Source organism: Bos taurus, chromosome 19 (assembly GCF_002263795.3).
Source record: "Bos taurus isolate L1 Dominette 01449 registration number 42190680 breed Hereford chromosome 19, ARS-UCD2.0, whole genome shotgun sequence".
In the NCBI taxonomy this organism is placed as follows: domain Eukaryota; kingdom Metazoa; phylum Chordata; class Mammalia; order Artiodactyla; family Bovidae; genus Bos; species Bos taurus.
The window spans coordinates 12448005-12473195 of NC_037346.1; the positions used below are offsets into that span (position 1 = coordinate 12448005).

General features: G+C 38.3%; 1 protein-coding gene across 1 annotated transcript in view; it reads left to right on the top strand.

Annotated features, from left to right (window-relative positions):
* The first annotated feature begins 502 nt into the window (after positions 1 to 502).
* Positions 503 to 25191, top strand: part of APPBP2 (amyloid beta precursor protein binding protein 2) — a 60455-nt gene continuing 35766 nt past the window's right edge. The window contains exons 1-3 of the mRNA XM_002695642.7: positions 503 to 897; positions 19687 to 19775; positions 21985 to 22136. Of these exons, the coding sequence (XP_002695688.2) occupies positions 760 to 897; positions 19687 to 19775; positions 21985 to 22136 (379 nt within the window). The 5' untranslated portion in view covers positions 503 to 759. The remainder of the gene's footprint in view (positions 898 to 19686; positions 19776 to 21984; positions 22137 to 25191) is intronic.

A 25191-nucleotide genomic window follows, 5' to 3' on the forward strand; every position in this document is an offset into this window, starting at 1 on the left:
AAAAGAAACAGTAAAGTTCAAACAGTGCAAATGGTTACACAACGCAAGTCTCCCTTTCATCCTGATCCCTAGTTCTAGGCCGAAGGTTCCTAACTCGATTTAGGAACCGGAGCCGAAGGGAATATTTCCAGAGCAATGTGAATTCTCTGAACGTGCGATCTTCAGTGGACTGATAATTATCATCCAAACTTTTGCCTGCACCTCGAAAAGGTCCTAGAACTCCCGAAGAAGGACTGGCTGAAAGGAGAGATGAAGCTGGAGACTCGGCAGCAGCTGGTAAAAACCTGTCATGACTCGTCCCAGCGAAAAAAAGTCCCCCCTCAACCACCCAGCCCCGGTCCCCATGGAAAAACTCTGTTCCCCGTGGGCGGGATTTTTCCTTCCCGAGTCGCCTGCCGCATTCCTGCCCTCCGGCGTGTCGGCGTGCGCTGACGTCATGACGCCGCGCGCGCGCAGTCCCGCCCCTGCAGAGCTCGGTGCTGGGACGGAGCCCGGGGTGCTCGCAGACCCGGAATGTGAGGCCTCGGCGCGGCTGGCCCCGTTTCTCTGGCGAGCTCTCCCCGCAGGGTCTGCGCCCGCCGCCCGCAGCTCAGCCGGGAGGAGTCAGGGCGGCCGCGCCCTTCTGCCGTGTGCCCGCGTGGCCGCCGCCGCCGCCGCCCCTCGGAATCCTCCGGGGCCGCTGAGGAGTTCGCTACGGAGGGAGGCGGGGGCCTTCGGGAGGAGGAGGCGGAGGAGGCGGAGGAGGCGGAGAGAAGGAAGATGGCGGCCGTGGAGCTCGAGTGGATCCCAGAGACTCTCTATAACACCGCCATCTCCGCTGTGGTGGATAACTACATCCGCTCTCGCCGCGACATCCGCTCCTTGCCGGAGAACATCCAGTTCGACGTGTACTACAAGGTACGGGCCGTGGACCCGCTCTTCCCGCCGCAGCCCCTGGGGCCGCACCCCCTTCCACGTCCGCGAACCCCCGCGTTTAACCCCTCACTCCTCGTAGTGGGATCGGCGCCCCGAGACCTCTGGGGCGGTGCCGGGCTGTCCGGTGTAGAAACGCTCCATCTGCTATCTTCTGTGTCTCAAACTCTCGTGCCTTGATGGATGGGATGCCTCTTCGCAGTGAGACTTTCCCCCCTCGGCTTTTGGTGTTCCCTCGTACCTCGGGGCCCCTTTGGGGTAGGCCTCTTTTGCTTGGACTTCCTCTATTGCGCCCTTGTCCCACTCAGCCCTTGGCTTCCAGCCTGTGACTTCGGGAATATTTTCTGTCCTCTCTTCCCCAATTAAGTGTCAGCATCAGCTGGACTTTTGTTTTGCTCTTTCCCCCTCCTTTCTGCCTTCTCCTCTCGCCTCCCTCCTTTGCAAGTATTTTTCTTTTCTTGCTTCGTGTCACCTTTCTCGTCGGTCATTGGGAGGAAGTTGGGGAATTATTGGAAGTAATGGTGTGCCTTATTCGCGTATCCTTTGAAGCTGTGGTTTTTGTTTATATTGACCCTTGCGGTTGAATAGGCGGTTTTATTAATACGAGAATGGTGATAAACTACCTGAAAGGAAGAAAGTCTTTCTTTTTAAAAAAACAAAAAACACTTGAGAATTTAAATCATGTTCCTGTAGTTGAAAGTTGTAATCTTGCAGCATTCCTAAATCGCTCCCCCTCAAAAATCTGAACAAAAAGCCTCCAAGTTCAGTCTCCAAGGAGGTTCAAGGGTAAGTGTCTTTAGACGTGGACAGTCTTGCAGTGTTTAGAGAGGGAGGAGAACTTTATGGACTCGGAGCCTCCCTTTTCCTCTCCCCCCACATTTGAATGTGAACAGTGGCCTTATTATTCAGTCCTCTTTGCCTTGAATCGGCGTGGATATCTCCTCGTCTCCAGTAGCCACCCACGCAGAATTTGACCAGAAGTAAAAGTATGATTTATTTTTTAGATCTAAACACTTCCTCTTGATTTGTAAGTTGGCTGGAACATTGTAAACTAAGATTTAACAGATGTGTATGTTCTTACATATATATGGTGTTTTATGGCAGTTGTTTCACTGGGAAGATTGCCCGCTTTCTCCACCCCAGAATATTTTTTCAGAAAGCTGCTGACTTGCTACATTCTATCTACTAAATCCAGCTGCTTTACACCAGTTTAACAATTTTTACCCCCTAGATATTTGGAGAATATTCATTTTGGTCATTTATATTATTATTTGGGGGGGGGGGGTGGTTAAGGAAAAGTCTCCCTTTATTCCAGATCCCTTTGATACATTGATTTGCTTTTGTGTGTGTCTAAGGAAGTTTTGTGTATTTAAAATGTATTCCTCGCAGGAAGGATGAGTTAAGAGTTCTTTCCCAGCCTGGGAAACTGCAACTTTGTGTGTATGCTAACTGTATCCATTTTATTAAATCCTATGTTGTAACCTTTTACACTTTTTAGAGAAAATCATTGGAAATTTAATCAAAGTACATTCATTGGTTGAATTTCTTCAAAGTACTTGGATATCTTTCTAGTAACTTTCATTTCTAATTGAAGCTTTTCATTTGAGCATTATTAATAGTGAATGAACAGATGGTGCTTTTGGCCACATTTTGTGTTTCATATAGCCCACAGAGTTTTAATATGGCGTCTTTTGGGTACACTTATTATTCCTTACTAGTTGTCTGCCTGTTGGGAATGTGGAAAGGAAGGTATTTAACATATGCCTGAAACTGTAAGTGCTCTTACACAGTTATTTTAAGCCTCACAATTAAACTAAATTAGGGTATTAACTTGTTTTATAAGTGAGAAAGTGAAGTAATTTAGTCAGGGTCTCATATCCAGTATGGAGAAAGCAGTGGCACCCCACTCCAGTACTCTTGCCTGGAAAATCCCATGGACGGAGGAGCCTGGTGGGCTGCAGTCCATGGGGTTGCTAGGAGTCAGACACAGCTGAGCAACTTCACTTTCACTTTTCACTTTCATGCATTGGAGGAGGAAATGGCATCCCACTCCAGTGTTTTTGCCTGGAGAATCCCAGGGATGGGGGAGCCTGGTGGGCTGCCGTCTATGGGGTCGCACAGAGTCGGACACGACTGAAGCGACTTAGCAGCAGCAGCATACCCAGTATTCTCTTTACCTTGCTTTCTTGCTTACTGTTGAGTGTTTCCAGTTTTCTCCAGTTTATAGTTTCCAAGGAGAACCCATAATCAGATCCCTCCAGTTGCCCCAACTTCCATCAATAGGCATAGTCACAGACAAAATTATAGTGTTTGTGCATCAAAAATTCCCCCATCCTGATTCACTGTAGTTCACTGTCACTCGGTTAGTTTTTGTCGGTAGCTTCAGGTGCAGCTTTAGAAAATGGGGTTATGGAATAAACAGGAGATGAAGAAGCAGGTGTGCTGACTGCTCCTAAGAAGGGAAGGGAGAGAGAGGGATGATCTGTAGAAGGGTAAAATGTGAAAGTTGTTAAAGTTTAAGGATGGAAGATGTTAAAATATACTTCTCGTCTGAATGACAGACACCAAAACAGAGTGAGAGGTTGAATATACAAGTGAGGCAGAAAATAAGTTATGGAGCAGAGACCCTGAATAGAGACATTAATTGAATGAGCTTTGCCCCTTCTTTCACCATCCATAAATTAAGGTACCAGTCTTACATTGGAGTTGGGGAAGACTACTTCTTCCTCTAAGATCAGATGGAAAGAGGTAAAGACATGAAGTATAACATAAGTAAGATTGCGAAGAATGGTTGTAAGGAATTAGGATAAGATCGCTTGCTGGCAGTAAGGGACAGGAGTGGCGGCTTTTATGTAGAAAGGCTAAACAGAAGTTGGAATGGCTGCTAAGGTGTATATGTTTTTTAAAAAATTGACAGAAGATATAGATGGTTCAATAAAACAGTACTGAATAATGTCTCTGACTCAGATCGATGTTTTGCTAAGGGCACTCAACGATTTGGGAACAGAAGTAGATAAAGCGAATAGAAAGAATTGTGAAATTATATACCAAGTAAAAGCAAATAGAGTGAAGGTCTGGGTTCCTCAAAGATGCAGTTTGTGATCTTTTTATTGTAACTGCTGAATGGTCTGTTTTGTATCCTGTTCCAGTGACAGAATTTGCCATAGAGTTAACTTTTGACCAGGTGAAGTGTCTCAGTAATGTGTTTTATTTTTTGTTTTCAGTCTTTAACTTAGTAATTTGGGGGTTAAAAATTATTATTTTAAGTCTTCTGCTAAAAAACATATGAATGAATTCCTGATTTAGTATTAGAATTGTATTTTTTCTTCATTTTTTGTGTTTATTTCTATTCTTAGTTATCTTCACTCTCAACTAATATTCTCATAATCTTTTTAAATTGGCTGGTAACAAATTGCAAAAAAATTTCTTGCAACATATTTGACAACCAAAGAGTTAATGTTTTTTCACATTAGAAAGCTCTTAGGATTAACAAATTGAGAACAGGAAATTCTCTGGTGATCCATTAGTTGGGATTCTGCACTTTCACAGTCAAGGACCAAGGTTTGATCCCTGGTTGGGGAATCTCCAAGCCCTATGGTGTGGCCAAAGATAAATAAAAAAATAGCAAAAACTTTAGTGGGAGTGGGGCATAAAAGAACATAAATCGGCAGCCACACCCTGTATATGGATGGAAAGGTAAGGTGTTATAAATTTGTCAGCTCATGTCAGTTTAAGCTTTGAATTTATTGCAAGTTGAATCAGAATCTCAGGATTTTACTAGGTATAGGAAACTTATTAAATATGATGCTTACATGGAGGAATTAATTACCTGAGAATAAATGAGCCAAGGAAAATGTTAAATGTACAACATTCAGGATAGTCAAGTATATTAGAAGACCATATTTATTTTATTTATTTTATTTTTTTTTCATTTTATTTGGTTGCTGTTTATTAATGTAAAGCTGTACAAAGGTGATACAAATTTCTGTCTTGATAGAAGACCATATTTATTTTAAAACAATACAGTATTGGAAAAAGAAGAGCAAAGAAGGAAATTGATTTCTAGGACATAGTAGACAGTCTACATGGAAGCTAAAGCATATATAAGAATTTGTTTATGTACTAAAGTTACAGGGCAATGCTGTATTTAAACAGTTGGGAGGAAGCTGGTTATCTGGGAGGAGTGTTGGACCTCTACTTAACACTTTACACCAAAATGAATTCCAAGCAAATTAAAGATTTAAATATGGCAAATGATATCTTAAAAGCACCAAAATAAATTACTGGGTCAGTATCTTACAGTGGGAATGACTGAAATTCTTCTTTAAAGAAATTATTTTTAAAGTAATTTACAAATTTAAAAAGTGTCAAATGTTACAAAAATGAGTAATGTAGAATGTGAAGTCCTCTGTTATTCATCTTGCCAACACTGTAATACTGTCCTGGCTTAGCGAAGGCTTCTCTAAGCATGAAACCAAAACCCAGGATGAAAAAAAGAAATGGATTTTGTTGAATACATTAAAAATTAGGGGGGAAATTGAAAGCACATTTTTTTAAAAGACTATGCAAATGAGCATAGAGACAGCATATTAAAAAGCAGAGACATTACTTTGCCAACAAAAGTCCTAGAGTCAAAGCTATGGGTTTTCAAGTAGTTGTGTTTAGATGTAAGAGTTGGACTATAAAGAAGGCTGAGCGCCGAAGAATTGATGCTTTTGAACTGTGGTGTTGGAGAAGACTCTTGAGAGTCCCTTGGACTGCAAGAAGATCCAACCAGTTCATCTTAAAGGAGATCAGTCCTGAATGTTTATTGGAAGGACTGATGTTGAAGCTGAAACTGCAATACTTCGGCCACCTGATGCGGAGAGCTGACTCATTTGAAAAGACCCTGATGCCGGGAAAGATTGAAGGCGGGAGGAGAAGGGGACGACAGAGGATGAGATGGTTGGATGGCATCACCGACTCAAAGGACATGAGTTTGAGCAAGCTCCAGTAGTTGGTCATGGACAGGGAGGCCTGGCGTGTTGCAGTCCATGGGGTCGCAAAGAGTCAGACATTGAGGAACTGAACTGAACTGAATTGATGCAAATGACATTTGTCAGGTATGAATTTCCTAATACAGAAAGATGTGATGTTCACCAGTATATAAAGTACAACCAGCTGATTTCCAGAAGACCTGAAGAGCTAGCTCACAGAACACGAAAATATGAATGGCTAATAAACAACAAATGAAATGCAAATTAAAGTGCAATGTCAAGCCAAGTCAATCATGAAGAAGAAATCTGGAGAACTTACACCATCAAATATGGAGCTGTAACAGATAGGATAATATGGGATTGCCATATAAATAGACAAATAGCCCAGTGGAAGAGTTCAGTCCAGTAACAGACTGACACATGTACTGTCACCTGGTTTATGACAAAGGTGACATAGTGGTACAATGGGGAAAGGAAGATCAAATAAATAGTGTTGGTTCGTTGGATATCCATGTAGAGGGAGAAAGATCATGATCTTATACACAATTACCATTTTTGGTGGATTGCTGATCTAAATGTGGAAAACAGTGTTTTAGGAAAAAGTTTTCACTGTGTCAGCAAAAATATATTAAATAGGATACAAAAAATGAGCTAAATGTAAAAGGTAATTTGGTATATTGGCCTATTTTAAGATTAAGAACATCTGTTTATTAAAAGATACCATTAAAAGAGTGAAAAGCGAAGCCACAGAGTGGGAGGAAATATTTGCAGCACATATTATCTCATAAAAGATTCATCTTGCATCTAAAAGACTAGAAATAAACAAGAAATAGCTAATTCTTTTAAATGAGAAAATAATTTCAATAGACATCCAAAAAGAGGACATTCAAAGGTCCAGTGAAACATTTTGGAAAGATGCTCAACCTCATTTTGTCTTCAGGGAAATTGCTGTTCTACTATACTCTCTTCAGAATGACTAAATGAAAAAGAAGTGTTGGTAAGGATATGGAGCAATCAGAACTCTCATAAACTGTTAGTGGAAGTGTTAATTGATATACCATTTTGGAAAACTCACATTGTCTACTATAAAGTGTGCGTGTGCGTGTATACACACACCGTATACCCCAGTAATTCCTCCTCACGATTATAACAGTAAGGTTCATAGCAACACTATTCATAATAACCAAAAAAATGGAAACTATCCCAATAGCCATCAGTAGGAGAATTATAAATTGTGAAATAGTCATGTAGAGGAATATTTTACAGTAAAATGAATGAATTGCAGTTGTGAAACCATATGGATATATCTCACAGGTGACATTAAGTGAAAGAAATCAGCAAAGGAGTATATACCAGAGGCTCCCAAACTTTCTCCCTTCACAGCACCTTTAGGTCAAAAGAAATACCTGACAGCTCTGTTAATTAAGTAGTTAGATATAAAAAACTGAATAATACTTAAGTCCTAAAAACACAAGAACCATTAAAAAAAATGAATAAACAGAAATTGAAAGAGTATTTTACTCCATTCTTAAATAAGCATGATTACTTACTACTGAAATGTGTGTATGTGTCAGACACTGTACAACTTCTCAGATCTTGAAATTGAATTGGAAACTACCATTCTTATTTTCTGTTACATGAGTTTTGCACGTTCCTTTTATCATGACAACCACCAAAAATGCTGCTTCACAAAGATAAGATGTCATTGAAAGAAATATAGCAGTCTAGTATTTGGCATGGTTTTATATAAATGTTGAATATTGTACCTTTCAAGTTTAAAATATCTTGCAGTGCCCCAGGGCATTTTGGTGCAGCTTGGAAAATGTGGATCTATAATGTGTGGTTCCATTTACATAAGGTTCAAAAACAGGCTTAAAAAATGAAAAGTGTTTTAAGTTTGGAGAGGTTGCCCTTGGCGGGTAGTGACAGTGCAGGGCGCGAAGGGAGATATCTGGGATTCTGATGGTGCTCGGTTTCGTTAATGTCATCTGCATGTTGGTATCTGGGCATGTTCACTTTGTGAAAATTTATTGAACTTTGCATTCTTTTATTTTTCTTTTTAAAATTATGTATTTTTTATTGAAGTATAATTGATGTACAATATTATATATGTTACAGATATACAATATAGTGATTCACAATTTTCAAAGGTTATACTCCATTTATATTATTGTAAAATATTGGCTGTGTTCCCTGTGTTGTACAATATGTTCCTGTAGCTTATTTTATACGTAATAGTTTGTACTTCTTAGAGCTTTACATTTTAAATATAAGTTGTGCACTCATCTGTGTATATGTCATACAGTAAAAAGGTTTAAAAATTACCATTCCTCTTCACTTGCCAGATAGCATGGTTTAATGATTCAAAAAACTCTTATCCTTTAATCTACAATACCATGAAATTTTCCTATAGGAATGCTTGTTGACTGTACAGGAAATTCTGTTCAGGAAAGTTAAGTACAGTATTGTTCATGGTGGCAAAAATTGAAAACAACTGTTTGCTCATCAATCAGGAATGGAAGATTGTACATCATTTAGAAAGAATGAGAATGCTGGATATATTGGTGTAAAGAGTACACGGGGAGAATAAAAGCTTGTCACAAAGTAGTATGAATAACAATCATGTTTGTTGTTTTTAAATGAGCGAATATATGTGTACATTTGAGTACATGTTGAAAAAAAACCTAGAGGAACACAAAATTTCAGTAATATTTATTCAAGGGAAAGAATTGTAGTTGTTTTTAACTTTGTACATATATTCTCTGTATATTTTTATACTAGAATTTTTATGATTTATTTTATTGTATAAAAGAAGTAAAATTGAATTTTTAAGAATAACCTATCTGTCACATGAAGTTGTACTAAGAGGGGAATAGCCTAAAAGCCGATACTCTAAAATATTAGTGTGACCAAGAAGTCACATGGCACAGCAAAGAATCTGCCTGCAATGCAGGAGACCTGGGTTTGATCCTTGGGTCTTCTGTTTTCAGGGGTTTCCCTGATGGCTCAGGTGGTAAAGAATCTGCCTGCAATGTGGGAGACCCAGGTTCAAGCCCTGGGTCAGGAAGATCCCCTGGAGAGGGGAATGGCAACCCACTCCACTATTCTTGCCTTGAGAATTCCATGGACAGAGGAGCCTAGTGGGCTGTAGTCCATGGGTTCGCAAAGAGTCGGACTCGACTGAACGACTAAACACTTTTACTTTCACATAAGAAGTAGGTCAAGGTGATTGGTTTAAAAGAAAAATAAGTCAACTAATTAAGTAGTTAATTGGCCACATTAATTCACTAGTTAGCCACATCAAGAAATGTGAGAGAAAGCTCACATTCTCAAAACTAGGAATGAGAAAGTAAAAATAACCATGGATACAATGGAAAGGGGGAAGATAGTCTTTTAAGTTGTAGCATCATTCGCTTTAGATGTAGCATAGCTTATATGCATGCATGCTGAGTTGCTTCAGTTGTGTCTGATTCTGTACAACCCCGTGGACTGTAGCCCACCAGGGTCCTCTGTCCATTGGATTCTCCAGGCAAGAATGCTGGAGTGGGTTGCCATTTCCTCTTACAGAGGATCTTTCTGACTAAGAAAGTACAAATAACCAAAGAGAAGTTGATAGACTAAAACCATAAAAGAAGTTAAATTATATTTTCCCCTTTGTCCACGTGCCTCCACAGCAGACAAAACTCCCACATTATTAAACTATCTTGGGTATAGTCAAAGAATAGTTGATACTATTGATACTTTTTTAAAGATTTATTTTTGTCTGTACTGAGTCTTCATTGCTGATTGTAGGACTTCTCTAGTTGCAGGGAGTGGGGGTTCCTCCTCAGTTGCCATCAAAGAGGTCAAAGAGCTTCTTACTGTGGTGGCTTCTCTTGTTGCAGAGCACTGGCTCTAGGATGCTTATGTCTGCGTATGAGCAAAGTTGCTTCAGTTGTGCCTGACTCGGTGTGACCTATGAACTGGAGTCTGTCAGGCTCCTCTGTCCATGAAATTCTCCAGGCAAGAATACTGGAATGGGTTGCCATGCCTTCCTCTGAGGGATCTTTCCGACCCAGAGATCGAACCAGAGTATCTTGCATCTCTTGTATTGGCATGCAGGTTCTTTACCACCGAGCCACCAGGGAAGCCCTGGTTTTCTCTTTTATAAGTTCCTTTCTATGTTTTCTAATTTAAAAAAAAAAAAAAAGCATCTCTGCTGGAATCAAAGGAAACAATATTTTTTTTTTTTAGCTAAGAATAAATCATGAGAGACCTGTAATATTTTATTTGTTAAAAATGAACAGCTTCATGTCTCCCTCGCCAGGGACACTCACTCATTCTCTCCTCACCCCCGCCCCCCCCCCCCCCTGCACAGTTCCCCCTCCCCCTCCCCTCCCTCCTCTGGCCAGCCGCCCCCCCCCCCCCCCCCCCCCCCGTGTGTTCCTTTGTAGTATGTCTGAGCCTGTTTCTGTTTGGTTCTGTTCTGTTCACCGTGTATGGTTTGGTAGGTTCTGCATGGAAACGACTGATCTGAGGTGGGAAAAAAAAAAAAATGAACAGCTTCAGATCTAAAGGTAACTTTTCCAAAAAACACCAAAAAGTACAGTGTAAAGCATTTCCTCATTAAATACAAACGTTCATTTTGTGATGCACTGCATCAATGTTTTTTACACACCTTGATGCAAAGGGAAATTTAAGCTGCATCTTGTTTAAAAAAAAAAACAAAACTTTTAATAACTGAAATAGGATGACTACAACCACATTCTAAGAAAGGAAAAATTTCCTCCAAAAGAGCATATTCCTTTGTTTTTATACAACATGTTAGCACTCAAGAATTGGAATCAAAGGAAACAATATTTGTTTCTATTTTTTGGCTACATGGCATATGGGATCTCAGTTCCCTTAGTTCCCTGATCAGGGATTAAACCCTTGCCCTGCAGTGAAAGGAAGGAGTCTTAACCACTGAATCACCACAGAAGTCCCCAAAACAAATGTTTTAAAGTTGGCTATCTAGAATACAGAATGAGGTTTTTTGTTTTTAGGGTTTTTTTCCCCTAATTTTTAAAAAATTGCAGTGTAGTTAATTTACAGTGTTTCAAGTGCAGGGCATGACATCTCATATAGAGACAGAATGTTTTCTTATAGCCATGGACTGTAGCCTGCCAGGCTGCTCTGTCCATGGGATTCTCCAGGCAAGAATACTGAAGTGGGTTGCCATTTGTGGATCTTCCCGACCCAGGGATTGAACCTGGGTCTCCCACATTGCAGGCAGATTCCTTACCATCTGAACTACCAGGGAAGCCCCTCTTAAAACCATACTGTCTTCTTTCTACTGCCTCATGGATACACTCCTGATTTTCACCAAGGTTGGTAGTGATGCTTTAAGAAGAGAAGTCAAGAAACTTCTTAACCTACATACAGAGATCCCTGATACCTATTTGGTTATATATGACTGGTTATCATTGTTGGCTAGATTTTTCATCTAACTAGACTTTTGGGGCTTCCCTCATTGCTCAGTTGGTAGAGAATCTGCCTGCAGTGCAGGAGACCCTGGTTGGATTCCTGGGTTGGAGAGATCCACTGGAGAAGGGATAGACTACCTACTCCAGGATTCTTGGACTTCTCTTGTGGCTCAGCTGGTAAAGAATCCGCCTGCAATGCAGGAGACCTGGGTTCAATCCATGGGTTGGGAAGATCCACTGGAGAAGGGAAAGGCTACTCCAGTATTCTGGCCTGGAGATTCCATGGTCTGTATATTCCATGGGGTCCCAAAGAGTTGGACACGACTGAGCGACCTTCACTTTCAGTTTCAGACTTTTGTTTTGACTTTCCATTTGTATCATGATAGCATCTTCCACCATTAACACAATCATGTTATCTTGAAAATGTTCCATTGACCCACCAAATGAGAGAATTAGAGAATATGGGTTCTAGACGTAAGTTCATTCTTAGAATGATTGGGGGAAAAACTCTTTTAATTTCTCTTTTAATGGATGGTGAATCTAGTATCATATATGTGGACAGTATATTTAAAGTTAGGAAAGGGTTACGTTCCCATTTGAGAGTTAACTATTCCTTGTACTTTAAATAATGTGAATATGTCTACTTAGCTCACTTATCAGTAAACAGAGCACTTTGCCCTGCAAGATGCAAATAATCATATGTTGGTCAGTTGTATATATATTTTTTTAAGTATAATGGAACCAATGAGTGTGGAGCAGCTGAGAAAATGTTATAAAAAGCAATAATAAATTTGTTTACTTGGCTGCATCAGGTCTTAGTGGCAGCACGTGGGATTTTCTTTGTATCCTGTGGACTCTTTCGTTGAGCTTCACGGACTCAATGGCTGTAGCTCATGGACTTAGTTGCTCTGAGGCACATGGGATCTTAGTTCCCTGACTGGGAATCGAACCCACCTCATCTGTATTGTAAGGTGGATTCTTAACCCCTGGACCACCAGGGAAATCCCATAAGAAGTAAGAAATTTAAATGTTGGTTTACCTCCAGAAGAAAGCATTTCTTTTTTAATTAAATGTGCATTATATTAAGATACTTCTATAGTACTTGCTTTAATCCATGAATGTATAATCTGAGATCACAGTGCACTCAAGCAACAGGTAAAGGACATTACATGTAATATACAGTGTAATGTGAAAATAGAATAAGGAAATTTATATTCCAAAGTGAATTTATTTAGAGCTAAATTTCAAATGAACTTTGAGATTAGAGAACAAGAATAAATGTATCTTACATGTGTTAAACAAAACAAAATATTGCTACTTTTATTTATCTTAGAGGTAAAGGATGTTACTTGTTTAGCGGTAATGGATGCATTATTTTTAGAAAACGTTTTATTATGGAAAAATTAAACACAAAAGTAGCTGGAATAGAATAATGGATCTCCATGTGTCCATCGCTGAGCTTCAACAGTTACCAATTCTTGGCCAGTTTTACTGCTGAATCTATTTTCTCCAATCCCCTTTCATATAGTATTTGGAAGCACATCATTTAATTTCATCTGTAAATATCTTAGTTGTCATCATACTATTATAACACCAAAGAAAAATTAATAGTAATTCTTTATTAAATTGCCAGTCATTCAAATTTTTGGTTTTTAAGTGTCAAATATGTATATAGTTTTACAGTTTGTTTGGATCAGAATCCAGGTAAGATCTGTGCCTTGGGTGTTGGCTGATAGATCTCTTAAGGCTCTGTTGGTCTGTAGATTCCCTATCCATCTGTTTTCTTATCTTTGCAACTTATTTCTTGAGGAAACAGGATCCGTTTTCCTATAGACTCTACAGAGTTTCCTTTGGTTGTGAGATTCCAGTGATAGACCTCTAAAACATTTTCATCATCCCTTGTAGGTGTTTCAGCCTTTTTGCTTGTGAATACTTCATAGGTTTCACTGGTTTCAGACCAGTTTTTAAAGCCAAATTCAGGATTGGGGGGCTGTAGATTATCTAGGTAGTATGAATTTGGACTGCATACTTACAAATGTCCTAGGCTGGTTTTAGTTTTTCACAGCAGACTTTGCTAAGGCTGTGGGAGATGTTCTAGACTTTTATTCCTGGGTTTAGTGAGTCAGTTCAGTGCCAGATTCCTTTGCTTAAAAGGATCTGCTGCCCTTAATCCTTCCTATCTATCTGGTCATTGCACTCTGGTCCACAACCACTTGGAGCTGTAAAACTATTCTGTTTTTCTTTTCAGCTGTTCTTGAGTTCATGTCTCCTTAATTTGGGGCAGCTGTGAAGTTTCTGCTCTTAATTTCAAACTCGGCTACTTATCCCCAAGTTGTTTTGTAATATTTTATCCAGCATTGCTCTGTTTGGAAAGAGGCTGCAAAGTTTCTGTTTGTCGGTGCTATCTGCCATATTGCCAGAAGTTTGACTCCCATTCCTTTTCAAACCTCTGCCAAAGTGCTTTCTTCATTGGTCTGGGTATTTTATTTGTGTTCCTAAAACACTGCCTGTCTGGGTTGTATAATCTGAACATCATTTATTTTCCTACCTGACAGCCTCTGAATTTTTTGAAATCACAGTTCTTTTTTTTTTTTTTTTAATTTTGGCCACACTACATGACGCGTGGGATGTGGGAACTAAGACACGTGGGATCTTAGCTCCCCAGCTAGGGATCGAGCCCACGCTTCCCGCACCCCCTGCAGTGGAAGTGTAGAGTCTTAATCATTGGACCACCAGGGAAGTCCCTGAAATCACAAAACACTTCTCACTGTCTTTGTATTCCAGTGGTGACCATAGTCACCACTATATTCTCCAAACCTAGGACAATCGGCCTTACACAAATGTTCGTGATATTTATGAAGTTAATTTTAAAAAGTAAGTAGAATGTTCCTAGCTATAATAATCTTGATTTTGATATGAAAATTACAAAGGTTAAACAGGTTCAGTAAGCTGAGAGTTTAATACAATGAATGCACCAGGTACTTGGTAAAAGATCAGATGTCAAATTAGGGAACACCTATTTTTGTCTATAAATTTAAGGAGCTATTACAATTTGTTCTTGATTTTTACATTCAGATACTAGCACCTTATGTTCTGCACTGTAGTTTATTAAGTTTGCATTCAGATTTGTTCTCAGAGTTTATTGTATGGGCACGGTGTGTCAGTACAGTAGAGGACAGGACGGGAGCCTAGCAGATGTCTCTTTAAGATGCTTACAGTCTGATTGAGGAGACAGTAAATAACTGTCAAATCAGGGTTTTTCCCTTAATGTCAGGTTCATCAGATGAATTTGGGCAATTTCAATAAAAAATTATAGAATAGCAGTATTGAATACTTTATACTCTAAATGATAAGCTCCAGAGATAGAGAGTATGTTTTTAATTTTTTGTTTGTTTTTTTCCTCTAAGATTCTGAGTTCTACCCAGAGCAGATTGCTACCAGTTTGGATTTTGCATTCAGATAATACTGAATATGTGTCTGTTCCTAGGCATTGTGTTGGGTATTGAGAATATAGTGGTGAAAGTGGTCAGAGTGTAGAATGTAATGGAATGACATGTTTAACAAATTATCACTTAAGTGAATGTGTGTATGCCTGCCTTGGTGCACCTGTGGAAGAAAAATACGTGTTATGAGCAAATATAACAGGGAACAGAACTTAGTTTGGGGAGTCAAGGGAAGGTCTTGGAAAAAGTGAAGTGTTAGCTGAGACCAATAGGATGGTTACAAATTAACCAAATCAAGAATCATGGCATCAGTTTTCCGTGTGCAGGCAGCAGGTTTGTGTACAAAAAGTCAGGAGGTGGAATAAAAGAAAGTTAGTATGGCAGAAATGTGTAGGGGATCAGGGAGAAAGAATGGTGAAAGATGAGGTTTGAAAGCTAGTAGGGCTTAGATGACTTTTAAAGACTCGTAGACCACATTAACAATTTTGGATTACGTATGCATTGAAGGTGCATGCTTTTAAACAGTAATGGCATGAAATGATTCACTTTTTCAGAAGTTCATTCTGCCTGCTATGTGGACATTGATTAGAGGAGAACAAGAACAGTAATGGAAAGACTCAGTTCAGTTCAGTCGCTCAGTCATGTCTGACTCTTTGCAACCCCGTGGGCTCCAGTCCACTAATCCCGGAGCTTGCTCAAACTCGTGTCCATTGAGTTGGTGATGCCATCCAACCGTCTCATCCTCTGTCGTCCCCTTCTCCTGCCTTCAGTCTTTCCCAGCATCAGGGTCTTTTCCAGTGAGTCAGGTCTTCGCATCAGGTGGCCAAAGTATTGGAGCTTCAGCATCAGCCCTTCCAATGAATATTCAGGACTGATTTCCTTTAGGATTGACTGATGGAAAGACTAGTTTTATGAAACATTTGCAGTAATCCGGTAAAAGATGTGAAATACAAATCCTGTACCATAGATGCTCAGGGATTATTGGACTGTTGCATCCTGCCTTCTCTCTTTTTTCCTTCTGCTTGGTGCTTCTACCATAAGCGCAATATCAGCAGTTCTTCAGTGACTGAAAGAGAGGGGTAACTGTTCCAAACATGAGTGAGATGCATGAGTTTCGTAGAGTATGTGTGGGTGAGTGTGTTTGTGACTTCATAGTTATTCTTAGACCACAGTTTTGGACTGTTTCTTTTATGTCTTTTTCTAAACTTTTCTGAGGTTTTTGTTGTTGGGAATTAGCCTAGATTATTTTGTTTGCTTATTTGATATTAACGCTAAACTGTTCACTCAGCCTGGTAATTTTGGATTGGCTGAGAAAGCAGGTATGTCAGTTCAGAATGTCTTAGGCTAAGGAAGGCTTTCATCTCCATCTTTATCTTCCAAAGAGTTCTCTGGGTTTGAGGCTGTCTTGCATTACCCTTGCAATAGCTGCCCTCAGTTTTTATAGAAAAAATGTTTAGTGTCTGAAAGCCCTTGCTTCTGAAACATCACCAGGAGTTTCACCTCTTTATGTATTCAAGATATTAAATCCTACATAAGTGTGTTCCTAATATTTTACTTTTGTTATATTTTTAATTTTTGTTTACAGTATTTTATACTCATGGACATTTTCGGTGTTTATGAAATCACATATCTCTTCTTCCTTTATGATTTTACCTGTAGTATATAATGCTTTTAGAAGGGCAGTGTTACAAGGTAACTTTTAACATGGATGTTACTTAATTGTTTAATATTAATATTTAGAACTTTGATAAGACTGGGATTTATTTTTGTTCTATCAGGAGGTACCTTACTTTGTTTCTGCATTTTTATGCGTTCTTTATTAACTATTTTTTTCTTTTAATGATTTTAAAATGCTCCCTTTATCAAATGTTAAGTAAGTAAGTAGTATACATAAGTTTTTATGTATACTAAGATCTGCTTTTGAACTCTGCATTTTGTTCCATTGATTGGTCTATCTTCATACTTGTACAATATTGTTTTAGTTGTATTTTTATTGTCTGTTTTCATATCTGTTGGGAGATAGTTTACATACTTCTAAAAAATAAATTTGTTCTTTCTTATTTTCTTTAAGGTATCAATAGCTGAAAGTAGTTGCTAGTCTATAACCTCCTTACTCAGTGGGTAGAGAATTTAATACTAAAATACATTATGTAGTAATGAACTAAAATAAGTCAAATTTTTAAAAATCTGATGTAAGAATCATTATCAAAGAACCTAGAGCCTCAGTTTTCTTCTTAGCTCTACTCTATAAGATACATGAATCTATGAAGGGATTTGTCTTCTATTATTTCTATAAAAATGTTTTAAATTGCTTGTTTTATACTCTTTCTTACTTCCTGATATAATACCTTTGAAAAGTATTATAGTGTAAGTTATGAAGAACATGGATGTAAAGACAGACTGCCTGGAGCCAGATTGTCACCCTGCTTCTTCTTAATTGTATGATTTTGAGCAAGTTATTTAACTTTATATGCCTCAGTTTCCTTATCTGTGGAAGGACAGAATGAGTTGCTTAGGAAAAGTGCTTAGAACAGTACCTGGCACAGTAAATGCTGTTTATTTTGGATTGGTATTCAAAAGTCCTGTTCATATAATGTATAAATTTGCATTTGGGGGGAGAAGCCTGATAAGGTGTTTTGGTTTTTTTTTAACTGAAGTATGGCTGCTGTGCATGAAAAGATGATTGGATGATTTGAAACAGTTAAATCACTATTCTTTACCCCCAATTTAAATGTGGACCCATTTGTAGCTAGAAAAAGTGAACTGCTGAGAGATTTAAAAAAAAAAAAAAAAGCTTGTGTTTATCAATAGGCATACTTTTAATATATTTAAAATAGTAACTAAGCTTATGGCTTTCCTTCGAACACCTTTTGTTAGGAAATTTTCAGAATTAAAGGGATATTATGAGTTATAGAACATATAGTTTATAGAACATACAGTTTAATTGTTTTATTTGACTAGTGAAAGGCAAAAAAGTGGTATAACTTTAATTTCTTATATTTTACAAAAGAAATTCTAAGCATTAAGTTTACTAATGGGTTATTTTGATAAGAGACTAAGGTTTTTTTGTCCTAAACTCTTTTTGAAGTATGTATATGTATGTATTTTGTTAACTGCATTTTTCTGTCCCAAATCAGAAATTTATCATACTGGTAAGTCCCAAAATAGAGGTTTGATTATAGATTCTCAGCTTTATTTTTCCTGAGTTTTTCCTTTGTTGGTTAATCGTGAAGATGTATGTGATGGTAGTGAATTTTATCATATGCATTCCCAGAAGCTCTTTTATTATTTATTTTTACCACAGAAAACATAATCATGTCCAAAAATAGCAAGTTTTTCTTATGAAGGTTTATGGTTAATATGAGTACCCAACCACTGTGTGAAGGTAACATTTCTGCCTCCCCTTCCTGAGCATGTGGGAGGTAGTTCTTACCCTCTCTCCCCCCCAGCAGTCATCACGGATGGTTCACAGACGTCTTCGGGGCAGTGGGGGAGGGACGTGTGTGCTGTGATGAGTCTTGGTGGTTTTACGTGGCCTTCTCCTGGGAAGCATGGGCTCTGGAGCATGCAGGCTCAGTAGTTGTGGTGCGGGCTTAGTCGCCCTGTGGCATGTGGGATCTTGGTTCCCTGACCAGGGTTCGAACCTCATCCCCAGCATTGGAAGGAGGATTCCAACCACTGGAACACCAGGGAAGTCCCTGCAAAGTGGTCATTGTTGCATGGTAGTCCTGTATCTACCTAATAGGCAGTCTTCCCTAGTGGCTCAGACAGTAAGAGTCTGCCTGCAAGGCAGGAGGCCAGGGTTTGATCCCTGGGTTGGAAAGATCCCCTGGAGAAGGGAATGGCAACCCACTCTAGTATTCTTGCCTGGAAATTCCCATGGATGGGGGAGCCGGGCGGGCCCCAATCTATGGAGTTGCAAAGAGTCAGACACGACTGAGCGACTAACACACACACCCCCTCATACATCCCCCCACCAACACACACACACTCTCCACCACCATCATGACTAGTGATTTATCCCCGAGTTTGCTGGCTGAGTTTGTAGTATGTTTTCCCTGCGCCAAGTTAACTAGTCTATTTGGCAAATGAATTCAGGAGTATGTCCTCTTTCTGAAACCCATGTTTTTGTCAAATGAGTTAAGTGTTAAGTGCTTATGATGTAAAAAGTGAATTGATGGAGCAAAATCTCTGCCTTCCATAAGGCGCTGTATAGCAAATACAAATTGAGTAACATATGGTGAAGTTGAGGCATGGGAAAGAGGGACAATAGTATTTTTTTTAACTGTGTGTATATATTATTTGGGATAAACATTTAATACATTTATTTAAATACTGTTTTAAATGGAAGTTTTAGAAAGTCAGGCAAAAGGAATAAATGAGTGACATGATTAGAAATTGTGCCAGACTGGATTGCTTTAGACATGATGTACTGTTAGTCTGCTTGTGAAGTTTCATGCCCAGTACTGATCTGAGATTCTTGTGTTCTGAAGAGCCTTTAATGGGGCATAGTGCCTAGTTCTGGCTTCTGAACATTATCTTTGCTATTATTTTGATAATTTTACTTTATCCAGTTTTAAGGAAAAAAGTTGTTTCTTGGCTATAACTGTTTTAATGTTTAATAGATAATTACAATATATAGGACTTTTTGTTACTTAGTATTTACCAGATACTCTTTTATAAATATTAATATCTAGCTATTATGTGAATTACACAGATTTGTTAGTTTGGCATTACATTTCTCTTAGCATAAGCATCTTTTCTGATATTACTGTGTAATTGTAACTTTGAGCAGTATTCATAATTCATGAAATATTAAGTCCATGAAATTATATTCATAAGTATTATTAAAGTAGAAATTGGCATTAAATTTTATTCAGTGATCTATTTTTTGTTTGTTTTTAATTTCAGCTATACCAACAGGGACGCTTGTGTCAATTGGGCAGTGAATTTTGTGAATTGGAAGTTTTTGGTAAAGTATTGAGAGCTTTGGATAAAAGGTAAATTCATTTTGTAACAATTGTGGTAAACTATACTATACATATTCTGAATTTTACCATTGTGATCATTTTTTAAGTTTACAATTCAGTAGCCTTAACTACATTCATTTTGTTTTGAAACCATCAATACCACCCTTGCTTTCTGTGTTCAAAAAACAAAAAATGAATTCATCTTCCATGTTCTAGCTGTTATGTAGTAGGAGTCATATGTAGGTGTAGGTGACATGGCCTTTGATTGTTCTTGCTTTTATTCTTCCCTAAATTTAAGTGGCATTTCTTTTTCCTAACCTACATTTCTAGGAAAATAAGAATATAGTTTGACAAAATACTCTATAATCTGTAGTATGACCATTGGCAAGTTGTTTCATTTGTTCAAAAAATTAAGTAAATACTTGTTAGAATCCCTGTATGTGTCAGATACTGTTTTAGATGTTGGTTACAGCAGTGAGAAAGTTCTTCAAGGTCTCTTCCTCATGGAGTTTGTATTTTAGAAAGGGATAATACAGTAATCAACAAGTAAATCACATGATTTCACTGTTTAGGGATGCCTTGGGAATGAGGCCTGTGTACTTAGCCTAAGAGAAATTTCTTGGTTAGTTGATTAATTAAAATTAGTCTATAGAAAAATAACAGATGAGAACTTCATTTTGGGACAAGAAGGCTATAGGAAAACTTTCCTAAAAAATCCCTTAAGAAAAGGTTAGTTTTCTGGAATTGAATTTCTCTGTGCAGTTCTAAAGATGGCCATTGTAAAGATTTAGTGGACTACCTCTCTTTCATCTCTCAGATTATCTTTCACCAAGTCCAAATCCCTTGGTAAGTGTTTAATGTATTTGTGAAACTAAAAGCATGTAGTTTGACTTTTCCTCCCCTTTATCCAGAGCAGTGACTTGGTTATTTACAGTTTTGTTTAAAACAGTTTTTTTTATTGAGATGAGTCACATACCATAAACTCACCATTTTGAATTGTACAATTCAGTGGATTTTAGTATTTTCACAAGTTTTTGCAACTATCACCACTGTCTAATTCTGGAACATTTTCATCATCCCAAAAAGAAACGTGGTACCCATTAACAGTCACTCTCTGTTTCCCCTTACCCCTAGTCCCTGGCCGACCCGTAATCTACTTTCTGTCTCTGGATGTATGTATTCTAGACATTTCGTATAAATGGAATCATATAATATATGCTCTTCTGTGACTGAATTTTACTTACAATGTTTTTAAGATTCATTCGTGGTTGTTTCAGTACTTCATTCCTTTTTATGAATAATTTTCCGTCATGTGGATGTACTGTGTTTTGATTATTTAGTCATCTGTTGGTAAACATGTGGGTTGGTTCTACTTTTTGGCTGTTACGGATAATGCTGCTGTGAGCGCTCACGGACAAGCCTTTGTGTGGACGTAGCGTTGTCTTGTGTGCATATGTAACTAGGTTGAGTAAGCCCTAAATTGTTTTCCATGGCGGCTGCACCATTTTATGTCCCTGCTACCATGTATGAGGGCTTCCCCGGTGGCGCTAGTGGTAAAGAACCCACCTGCCAATGCAAGAGGACCAAGTTTGATCCCTGGGTGGGGAAGATCCCCTGGAGGAGGGCATGGCAACCCACTCCAGTATTCTTGCCTGGAGAATCCCCATGGACAGAGGAGCCTGGTGGGCTACAGCCCATAGGGTCACAAGAGTCGGATACAACTAGTATGACTTAGCACTCATACACACACCCATGTATGAAGGTTCAAATTTTTCCATATCCTTGCCATCACTTTTTTTTAAGTAGTATTATAGCCATCTTAGATGGTGTGAAGTGGTATCTCATTTGTGAGTTGATTTGCATTTCCCTAATGACTAATGATATTGAGTATCTTTTCTTGTGGTTATTGGCCATTGGAAATCTCTATTAAAATCTAGTGCCCATTTTTAAATTGGGTCATTGTTGAACTACAAGATAATTTGGTTTTTAAAATTGATGTTAGAAGTTCATTTTATCCTTCCCAGTCATCAGTGTACACATACAGAATCACTGGATCCACTGAGTAAAAAATATTAGGCTAACTGAGAATTATTATGGCATCATAGGCAAAAAGCTGTGTTTTATCTTATCCCATCTTTGAAAATAATGGTATTATTACTTCAAAAAGGCACGTGTTTTCAAAAAGGACAAAATATGTTACCTTTGTAATAACAATAATGACCTTTTCCTTCTCTTTCAGACATTTGCTTCATCATTGTTTCCAGGCTTTGATGGATCATGGTGTGAAAGTTGCTTCAGTCTTAGCCTACTCATTCAGTAGACGGTGCTCTTACATAGCAGAATCAGATGCTGCAGTAAAGGAGAAAGCCATTCAGGTCGGCTTTGTCTTAGGTAGGTAATGGTGAAATAGACGAGTGTTTTGTCCTGTGACATGACTCAGAATTAAACCTGCTGGCATTAAAGGATTCTCCCAGTACATTCCCAAAGTCAACATAAGGAGGTTATGAGAAAAACATCAGAAGAACTAGGTGTGATACATTGAACATTAACTTTGTGCTATGGGCTATACTATGCATTTAAATACTGTGTTTCAAAAAAAATCCTCATGAAATTCCAGTGATGTGATGGTATTAATAGCATTTTACAAATGAGGAAATAGACTCAGAAAAGTTGAGTAACTTGCTCAAGTCACATAGTAATGGAGCTAAGTTTAGAGCCCTGTGGGTTTGTGATTCCAACCACTTACCTTCCCACTGTGTCAAACTGCTACCAACCTCTTTCATAGCTGTGACATGGGGCAAAGTTCTTTTGGGACCTGAGTTTTCCCATCTCTAAAATGAGGGTAAATCTGCATTCCTCATGGGCATATTCAAGAATATTGAAAACATAAATGGAAAAGGATTCTAAAAAGATTTTTATGCTACACATACAGAAAACTATTGTTTAACTTTTGCGTAACATTTTAATATGCCTTTTATAAATTATTTACATAGGTAAATATGTTTCAGGCAATTATTATTGAAGTTATTGCTACCCTTTTTTGTCAAATATTTATTTTGAAATGATTGTGGATTCACTGACACTATCAAAACCAGGAAATTGACACTGGTTTAATAGTTTTACCTAGACTACAGACCTATTAGGTCAACCAAAACGTCTGTTCGAGTTTTTCCGTAACATCTTACAGAAATACTCAAAGGAACTTTCTGACCAATCCAATATTTAACATTCATTGGTTTTTATATATACTCATTTGTGTGTGTGTTTAATTTAAATGTAGTTGACCTATAATATTATGTTGGTTTCAGGCATACTGCACAATGATTTGGAATTTGTGTACATTATGAAATGATTGCATGACAAGTATCGTCCCCATACAAAGTTATTACAGTAATATTGACCATGTTTCTTAGGCTGTATGTTACATTCCTGTGGCTTATTTATTTTCTCACTGGAGGTTCATACCTCTTAATCCCCTTCACCTATTTCACCCCATCCCCACCTCCTTTCCCTGGCAACCAGCTGTTTGGTGGGTGTATTTATGACTCTATTTTCGTTTTGTTTTGGTTTTAGATTCTACATATAAGTGAGATAATATGATATTTTTCTTTCTCTGACTTAATTCATTTAGCGTGATACCCTTTAGATTTATGTGTTGTTGCAAGATTTCTCCTTTTCAAAAAAATTGTGATTGGGTAGTACTTTATGTGTGTATAAATGTATCTCATACCATTTTTATCCATTCATCTATTGATGGATATTTAGGTTGCTTCCATATCTTGGCTGTTATAAATAATGCTGCAGTGAACATTGGGGTGCATGTATCTTTTTAAATTAGTGTTTTTGCCTTTTTTTGGGTAAATACTAAGAAGTGAGACTGCTGGATCATATAGCAGTTCTATTTGTTATTTTTTGAGCAAGCTTCATCCTGTTTTCCATAGTAGCTGTGCCAGTTTACAATCCTACAAACAGTGCAGGAGGGTCCTCCTCGTGAATACTTGTTAATTGTTCTGTGGTAATAGCCATCCTGACAGGTAGGGGGTGATATCTCATTGTGGTTTTGATATGCATTTCCCTGATATTTAGTGATGAGAAGCATCTTTTCATGTGTCTGTTGGTCATCTGTAAGTCTTTTTTGGAAAAATGTCTGTTCAGGTTCTCTGTCCATTTTTAACTGGAGTGTTTGATTTTTGAGTTGTCGTGTGTGCTTTTTCTATGCAGTTGATTCCATGTAAGTATTTATATAACCACCATTACCATCAGGATACAGGACTCTCCCATCATCACATTCTACCATTCTTTTTTAAAAAAATTATTTATTTATTTTAATTGGAAGATAATTGCTTTACAATATTGTGATGGTTTTTGCCATACATCAACATGAATCTGCCACAGGTATACATGTGTCATCCCCCCCATCCTGAACCTCCCTCCCACCTCCCTCCCCACCCTGTCCCTCTGGGTTGTCGCAGAGCACCAACTTTGGATGCAATGCTTCATGCATCAAACTTGCCCTGGTCGTCTATTTTACATATGTCTACCATTCATTTTTAACTTCTCACATTAACGTGTATGTCTCTTTCTCTCTCGCATGTCCACATATATTCTTCACCAACAAGTTTTCATGATCATTTCCTTCAATATTAGAGCAAAATTTTTGTAGTGGTCATAGACAGTTTGCTGGAGGAATTCAACATTCTTTTCCGAAAAGAATTTTCAGCATTTATCCTTTGATAGTCCCATGGACTATAAATTGCAACACAGAATTATGACTTAAGAATGTCTGTTAACAGTAGATTGTTTGTGATCTTAATGAATGTTAATATTGACATCCATTTAGTCCTAGATGGTCATGTAAAAATCTGTGTGGGAGATTTTTAGTATCAAGGAAGATGAAAGGCAGGAAGGCTAATATTCACTGAGCTCTTCTGTTGTCTTTACACTCATACCAATCTGCCCTCTGTAAGAAGCCAGATTGAACAACTGTATTATCAGTCTTGATCCTAAAATTACTGAAACAGTGAAAAAACTTCATACCAGAAGTCTATGTGATGTATACTTTTTTTTAAAATTGCAGCTTTATTGAGATGTGCTTCATGGGGCATGCAGTTTACCCAGTCAAAGTATACAGTTCAAAGGTTTTTAAACTTAAGATCCCACAAGCCGCCCGGTCATCGCAAAGCTGGGATCCTGCTGCAGTGGTACGGGTGCCTCAGAGTTCTGAGAAGAGGGCTCGTGGGTCTAGAGTCTTGACCTCTAGGAGGGGCACCTCAGTGACTAGTTGTTTGATGGGATACTGTGAATCTAGATCTGTAAGTGTTGGAAATCTGCAACTGGAATTGACTTACAGAGATGAATCGCACTGCCAGAGTAAAGAAGCATAACCTTTGGGCACTGTCAGCAGAGCCCATTCTGACAGAAACCGGAAGGTACTGGGGAGTGTCTC